Below are 8,340 nucleotides of genomic sequence, written 5' to 3'. Positions count from 1 at the left end.
AAAGTGCCAGTACGTGCGCTCATTGGCGCCCCTTCAGCTGGTGGCGCCCTAGGCGACCGCCTAGCTGGCCTATGCCTAGAAACGGCCCTGCATATGCAAGATATACTTTTGCAGCCAGCCACTTTGCTTCTCTTCTTCTCTTGTAAGTCAGTAAAGAGAGATCTGTCTCATTCAGATTAACTTTTACTTAATTTTTGTATTTGCTTCAAGTATGATTGATTAAACACATTATTCCTATCAACAACTCATTGGTAATGTCCATTTTTATTTTATGCTCATTCTGTTCGTATCACACATGACTGACATTGAATGAGATTAACAGTTTCACTCTTGATATCCAGTGTCATACATACTCACACTGTCATTTAATAGAGTATGTTCTAATCAGATGATGTCTCCATTCACACCAGGAGGCTTCATGAAGTCAAAGCAATTATTATGAACTTTAAACAATACACGGATTGTACAAAATAAATTAATTACTGCCTCCATTTCACCACAGTTTTACACAACCAGCTGAAAGAGAGCAGATGGAATAAAGAGAAGCGGCGTGTAATCCTTGTTATTTTTTGTGTGATTATGATTGATTTTTATGCTTTTTCATTTTGTCAAGCATTTGGCGCGTTTTTGACCGTGGCGATGACGTCACTCGCTCGCGCGTTTTCTGAGGAGAGGCGAGCAGGTCACGGTATTTCACATATTTACACAACCATCAAACACACTTTATACAGTATGTTTACGCAAAATTTTACAGGCTAATTTCTGTATTGTTTTCATTGGGTTCAGCGCAACTTGTGCGTCTTTTCTTGCGTCTTCCTACTGAAATAGTGCAGCAGAGTGATTCTATATAATTGCAGGTACATTTGGTGTCCGTCCGAAGTCATTTTTTCCCAGCTTTTTTTCAAATGGTTATATTTTTAATTATTTTAATACTGTGTTACTCATTATTACGAATTACAAGATGTTACAGTCCATAACAATAATATTTTTAGCAAAAAGAGTGTTAATAAATAGCTGAAAATCATGATTTCTTGTTGTCCGAATTAGTCAGTGCATTTTTTCCAACATGTCTCATTGTGTAATCAAAATATTTTATTGTACTTTTCTTTTGGTAATATTTCATTCATTTTATCTATAAAAGCCCAAAAGAGTCATTTACCTAATTCTACAACATTATTTAAAAAAACAAACATTTCTTATAAAAATGTGTGTCCATAAATCTTGCTCAACTCTGTTACAGTACCATACTTTGCCTTTAAATTAGTGGAATTATCTCCCACAACTATGTAAGATACAGGAAATGATGTCACTTTCCCTCACTGTTAAGATCTGAAGCACAGAAAAGTCTATGTGCTCTCTCAATAAGAAAATATGTTAATCTAAAAAGTTCTTACATCAAGAGTTATTTTATAAAGTGTCAAATCTGTTACCACAATATCAAAAGGAAAACAGATTTTTTCATTGATCACACTGTGTTATTTAATAGTCTTTTAACCATTATTTAAGTAGTGCCATGTGCTTTTAGTATTTATGCTAGCAAGTGGAGTTTTTGGCAAAAAAAAAATATAATTGTCAATTATGTTACCGTCAAACTCTGTTACCAAGGTAGAGTAACAATGCTGACAATGAGGTAACAGAATTGACAGTCCATCGGACAATTCTGTCAATTCCGTTACTTTACAATTCTGTTACTTGAAAAATATTTGCTCCAAGTGGACAGTTCTGCGAAGACATAGGTATTTTTTATTTTATTTTAAGGTATGCATAGGTGAAATATTACCTCAGTTTCAAGTGATGGAATGTAAGGACTGTTTGTGTAATGAAACAAGAAGGATTTTCCCTGTTATGATTTATTGTTATTTCTACACATTGGCTAATTTGTCCGTAACAGAGTTGACAAACAATACCATAAAGACATCTGGTTTTTTTTAATTAAAAGTAAAAAAAAGGAATTAACTTGTGTTTGGCAAGCACTGAATTATTAAAATTAAATATGTTTTCAATAAGATACTGAAAAAAACATCTGTTAGTGAAAAGTTTTTTTTCTTAACTTTCTGCAATGCCAAATGTATCTCCAATTATAGAACCACCCAGCAGCAGCGAACATGTGAGGAAAATATATTGAATTAATTCAGCCCTGAGCAATTTTGACTGTTTTTGTGTGTGTATTTGTTTGTGTGATTGTTTCGATGTTTGAAGAGAGAACTGTTAATGAATGTCAAGTCAAAAGTCAAAGTTTGAGATCTGTGAGGGGAATTGATGCTGTGTATTTTTTTTCTACTCTTCTGACATCTTTGACAGATCAAATTTGTTAGTTAGTTTACATTGTTAAAATGTACCAGAACAAACACTGCTAAAGTGAGCCAGTAGACATTTTAAGTCAGTCGTTAATATAAATATGAATAACATTTTACACTTGGCACACCATATATTGCTATTGCTCTTTATTATTAAAGGTTTCATGATTGTTGTCAGTTTCTGCAAAAACAAAACGGTCCAATTATACATATGGACATATTATGCTGCTGTAGTGTTGATGAAAATGAGTGTTATTAGTGTTTGTTTTTGTATTATTGTTTTATCCATGCATATTGTGAGAAATAACAGTATTATCTTTCTGTAGAGCAGTTTTATAGGCTTTTATCGTATGTCCTGACTCTTAGTGAGATGATCTGCTGATGATCCTGAATGAGTGTTGATAGTCTAAGCCTCATCAATATTAACAGAGCTGCTGAAAATACTCTTTATTTCATGTCAATAGTTCCTGTTTTCACCTCATTATTTATGCTGATGTCTAAAGATCTCCTGTAAATTGCCACTTAAAGTTTATTTAGGTGTCAACAGGCTGAGGGCATTTGTTGGTTTCAATTCTGTACATTTATTTCTGAGTTTATGCTTTCAATACAATATTAACAATTCATATATATATTTTTGTTATCAGTTAGTATAAAAACAAACTCAGTAACTTATGTATTTTAGATTTTGGCAGATTAGCTCCTTGCACTATAATTCGTCATCAGTGAAGCTCATCCCATCGCAATCACGTCATCGGTGAAGCTCCTCCCACTGTGGTTCACCAATAAATGCTGGAATATTCCCATCAGTTTAGTGATTTAGTGAAGTCAGTTTAGTGAAGATGAGCATTAAAGCATCAGGAAGAGCTTAAAGGGGTCATATGATGCTGCTAAAAAGAACATTATTTTGTGTATTTGGTGTAATGAAATGTGTTTATGCGGTTTAAGGTTCAAAAAACACATTATTTTCCACATACTGTACATTATTGTTTCTCCTCTATGCCCCGCCTTTCTGAAACATGTCGCTTTTTACAAAGTTCATTGTTCTAAAAAGGTGTGCTGTGATTGGCCAGCTATCCAGTGCGTTGTGATTGGCCGAATACCTCAAGCGTGAGACAGAAATGTAAGGCCCTGACCATACTGTGATGATGCCCTGTCAGGCCGGAGCGACGTCTGCATTTGTGATCGGAGAAATGACAAACAACAAGCCCTACTCTACACTGCCCAAAAAACTCGCTTTAAATGTATAAAATATAAAAACTCTTTAAATATAAAAAATGCACTTACAGTCTTTGAGTCAGAACAGCCAGCATTGTAGGCTACTCTCATGCAAATCTTCCCACATAGTGACGTAGACATGTGGGGGCGTGTTAGAACGAGCCGTTGTAGGCAGGCGTGACTGACTCCTAACTTTTATAAAGAATATCTCTTTGGATTTGAGACTTTAGTCTTTGCAACTTTACAGATCTTCTTTATGCACCAAGAGCTTGTAACACTCCAAAGAGAAAGGAAAAATTGAAATCGCATCAAATGACCCCTTTAAATCTGCAAAGACTGAGTTTATTAAAGAGGAGAGAGAATATGGGAGATCCAGAACCCTGCAGAATGAAACACACTGAAGATACTGAAGAACAAACAGGTTGGTGTTTATACTTCATTCATGATGCTGAATAACATTCATGTTATAACGATTCAAGTGCTTCATCATATTTAGATAAACGCTTAAACTATGAAATGTGTACAAAAGTTACTTTTTTGACTTTCAACAAATTGAGGTTTACAAAGTTTTATACTGATCGTTAATATCAGGCCAAATTAAATGTTTTTTGTTTTTGTTTTTTTTGGCATTTATTTTATATCTGGTCCACAGTTTTTGCATCAGTGTTACAAAAACTTCTCAATATGGTTTACAACATTGTGATTTTTGTTATTTTTTCAGCAAATAAACAGTAAACACCAAGATGTATGAAGTAAATGAACTTTCTAGAATGACTGACAATGTTGTAAGCATAGCTTAAGCAAAATCTGATTTACAGTTACTGATAAAGTTGTATTTCTCATAAATTATAACAGTTATTCATAGAGATTATTCTTACAATAAGAGGGTTGATGAATGTGATCAGCACTGTACAGTTTGTGTGAAAACTGAGACAATGGATTGATGTGATTTATTTTTGTCCTCCCATCATGCTGTATAAAGAGCGCAGATTATGTCACTTCCTGGGTGTCACAAATTTAAGAAAGGCTTTGTTTTTAAAAGGGAGGGAAATCATGTAAAAAGTAACAGGGTTGAGTTAAGCCTGTAGGACACAGATATTGCTAATAAAAAAATTCAATTTAAAACTAGTTAAAGCTGCAGTCAGTCTAGACTTTCAGCATGTGGAATTCTTGCAGCGGTTGTGAAATGGGTTGGGGTGTCGCGATATACCGGTATTGACAATAATCGTGATATTCCGATTATGAAATATCGACATCGTGTTAATTTAGGGTGTGATGATATACTACAATATTTAAAATGAACAGGACACTTATGATAACACGACACACAAATAGCCTTCTCCAGCGCCAGTACCTGGTTGACCTCCCAGGTGGCAGTATTGTGCCTTAACGCTGACACCTGTCAATCAAGAAGAAGACGCAGCATGCGGCCGCGCGCTACTCCGAGAAGAACAACAACGTCCAATATTATACAGAGAGTAAGTTGCAATTATTTTATTCCAGTCATGGAATGGGAAACGTTACATTAACCTGTTAACATCGGTTTCCTGTGTTCATATATTTAAATAAAGGGCTGATTCTTTTAATAAGTACCACGTTTTCTTTACTCGTCTAATTTTTTTATTTGTATTTGAAATCAAGTCATGGCCAATACATGTGCGTAGCACTTGATTTCTTTGTTCAAATCTATTACACGAGTAAAACAAACCTAGAAAACGGAGTGACACATTGCTACATTAAACTCAGTGCCATGCACTTAGTGCCTCATCTGCGGCCGTTCTAGACGCACATTAAAACTGAATTAGAAGCGCGCTAACTGCATGCGCAACTACCCCAAGTTTTCTATAGATTTCGCGATATATCGATATCATGAATTCTTTTGGCCACAATAACTGTGGTGTGAAAAATCTAATATCGTGACAGCCCTACGTCACACTCTACAATATCTTTTTTTACAAACATATAACAAATAATAATAATTAAAAAATTTAAAAATATACAATCTACTCCACTTTACTGCAAGAATTTGCATGAGTTTGTTTCCAGTGCCCAACATTTACATGCGTATGAATAGAAGTCTGTGAAAGAAATTGTGACCAGCCCTTAATAACTAAAAAAGTTTCAGTAAAATAAATATCAGTCTGAAAGTTGGTGTCAAAATATGCCAGTAATTGTGTCATTTATCAAATAGTTCTCACTACAGAAACATGGGTTTTGTCTATAATGTTTTGAATATAATAACAGGAAGATCAGTGTACCTCATTCATGAGAAGTTTCAGGGTTGTGGCTAGAAGGGATACAGCTCCAACCGGAAACGAACAATAAAATTAAATTTTATACCTATTAGATTGTGTTTTATTAATGTTTACACCTACCCCAACTCTAAACCTACCCTTACAATAATGAAAAAAATAGTAATTATAGTTGTACAGTAGGGGTGTGCGATATTGACAAAAAATTATATCTCGATAAACCACAGTTTTAACAGGGGGGCAAACACTTCTTCACACAGGGCCATGTAGTTTTGGATTTTGTTTTCCCTTAATAATAAAAACCTTCATTTAAAAACTGCATGTTGTGTTTACTTGTGTTATCTTTGACTAATATTTAAATTTGTTTGATGATCTGAAACATTAAAGTGTGACAAACCTGCAAAAAAAATAAGAAATCAGGAAGGGGGCCAACACTTTTTCACACCACTGTATATCGCACACCCCTATTGTACAGTGTGACAAAAATTATGCTGTATTGATGTGCGCATGCCCAGTAGTGCCATACGTATCCCTTCTAGCCTTAACCAAGTTTCAGGGGCGTATAAGAAATGTATTAAAAAAAAAAGCATCACCGTGATCGGAATATTTTATAGAAGTTGTCTACTTTGTTAAATCAGTGTTCACTTTTATGTCCTTTCATGTCATATTCTTTATTTTTGTACTATTTTTATGTAATAAAAAAAAAAAAACTTTTTAAACGTTTTTAAAATTTCAGACCTGTTGGAAGAGAACGAGGAGAGTGAAGAGCTGAGTGAAGTGGAGGAGAAACCTTTGAGTTGCTCAAAGACTAAAAATACATTTTTAAAGAAAAGTAGAGCCAAGAAATCTTTCACATGCACTCAGTGTGGAAAGAGTTTCACAAACAAACATAATCATGAGCTTCATGTGACAGTTCATACTGGAGAGAAGCCGTTCACATGTGATCAATGTGGGAAGAGTTTCACATACAAAGAAAGTCTTAAGATTCACATTAGAGTTCACACCAGAGAGAGGCCATTCACATGTAATGAATGTAGCAAAACATTTCTTAGGGCATCCGACCTGAAGACACACATGACTGTTCATACGAAAGAGAAGCCACATTCATGTTCTGTGTGCGGAAAGAGTTTTTCAAGGCTGCAATGTTTATATACACATGAGAAAATTCATATTGGTGTTAGAGCTCATATGTGCTGTGAGTGTGGAATGACATTTATTCATGTGAATCATTTAAAACAGCACCAGAGAATTCACACTGGGGAAAAACCTTACAAGTGTTCACACTGTGACAAGAGATTCAGTCAGTCAGGAAGTCTGAAAGCACATGAGAGGATCCACAATGGAGAAAAACCTTACATGTGTTTACACTGTGACAAGCGATTCAGTCAGTCAGAAAGTTTGAAAGCACATGAGAGGATCCACACAGGAGAGAAACCGTACACGTGTGATCAGTGCAGGAAGAGTTTCACTGTTAAAAGTCACCTGAATCGACACATGAGGATCCACACTGGAGAAACACCTTACATGTGTTCACACTGACAAGAGATTCAGTCAGTCAGGAAGTCTGAAAGGACATGAGAGGATCCACAATGGAGAAAAACCTTACATGTGTTTACAATGTGACAAGAGATTCAGTCTTAAACATGCACATGAAGATCCATGCAGTGGAGAAACCAGATCAGCACAGTCTGAAATCACGGTAAGTAGTTCATCTTTATGTGCTGAGCAACAAATCTTTCCTCTCAGGAATCTGATGAATCTGGATCTTTAGCTTTAGACTCTCCAGAAAATACAATAGAACTATCAAATCACTATTAAAAGAGGCTCTATGGATTCTTCCCTTAAGATCAGTGTGACAAACTAGTGACTTACTGTTAAGAATTCATCCCGTTATTTCTTAAGCCAGACACGAGATCTGAATTTACTTTACTTCAACTTTATTGTCCCATACAATAGTATATACTGACACATTGTGAGGGGTCCCCTTTCATCCAATAGCAAAATGCATTATATATGCATATCTTACAAATGTGTTTTATATAAAATGGGAGTATAGATAGAAGAATAATTCTTCCCAGATACATCCTATAATAACACAACAACCTTGAGCAGATGGATAAAAAGTAAATATATGGAAAGGGAGTGAAAAATATAAATAAAAGGGGGAAGAAGATGGAACACAGAAGTGATGAGGAAGAGAGGAAAAGAGACAAAAGTGAACTAGTGAACAAACTCATATGTTTGTATTATTAATGTCATTTACAACATAAATGATCTCTTTGTTTTCCACAGGTTCCTCTAGAGGAATTGCTCTGAGACCAGCCGAGCATCAAGAGACCAGATGCTTCATCATCTCCAGCTTCTCTCTCTCTTTTTTTTTTTTTTTTTTTTTCCTCTCGAGCGCTGCTGCCGCGACTTTTATTTTGGAAACTGCGGTAAACACCGGAAGTTTCTTTGTTACTCAGTTCATGCTCCAGCCACAGAATTAAGTGAGCTGTCTTGAGTGTGTGATCATCCTTCACGTGTTTCATTCCCCTGCAAACATGACCTGAATCATTTCACGAGAGGTTCGGTCG

At 35.4% G+C, this 8,340-nt stretch overlaps 1 protein-coding gene across 1 annotated transcript; it reads left to right on the top strand.

Annotated features, from left to right (window-relative positions):
* Positions 1 to 4,917: 4,917 nt before the first annotated feature.
* On the top strand, positions 4,918 to 8,151 carry LOC107674468 (gastrula zinc finger protein XlCGF52.1-like; the record flags this gene model as incomplete). The annotated part of the gene is made up of 3 exons (XM_016468448.1): positions 4,918 to 4,990; positions 6,501 to 7,463; positions 8,057 to 8,151. Coding segments are annotated over 2 exons (876 nt in total), but the record flags the coding sequence as incomplete, so codon positions are not given.
* Positions 8,152 to 8,340: the final 189 nt, after the last annotated feature.

This window comes from Sinocyclocheilus anshuiensis, unplaced genomic scaffold (assembly GCF_001515605.1).
Source record: "Sinocyclocheilus anshuiensis isolate Anshui unplaced genomic scaffold, SAMN03320099.WGS_v1.1 scaffold1073, whole genome shotgun sequence".
NCBI classification, from domain to species: Eukaryota; Metazoa; Chordata; class Actinopteri; order Cypriniformes; family Cyprinidae; genus Sinocyclocheilus; species Sinocyclocheilus anshuiensis.
The sequence above is the reverse complement of the archived record's forward strand: the minus strand, read 5'-3'. Positions and strand labels throughout refer to the sequence as shown.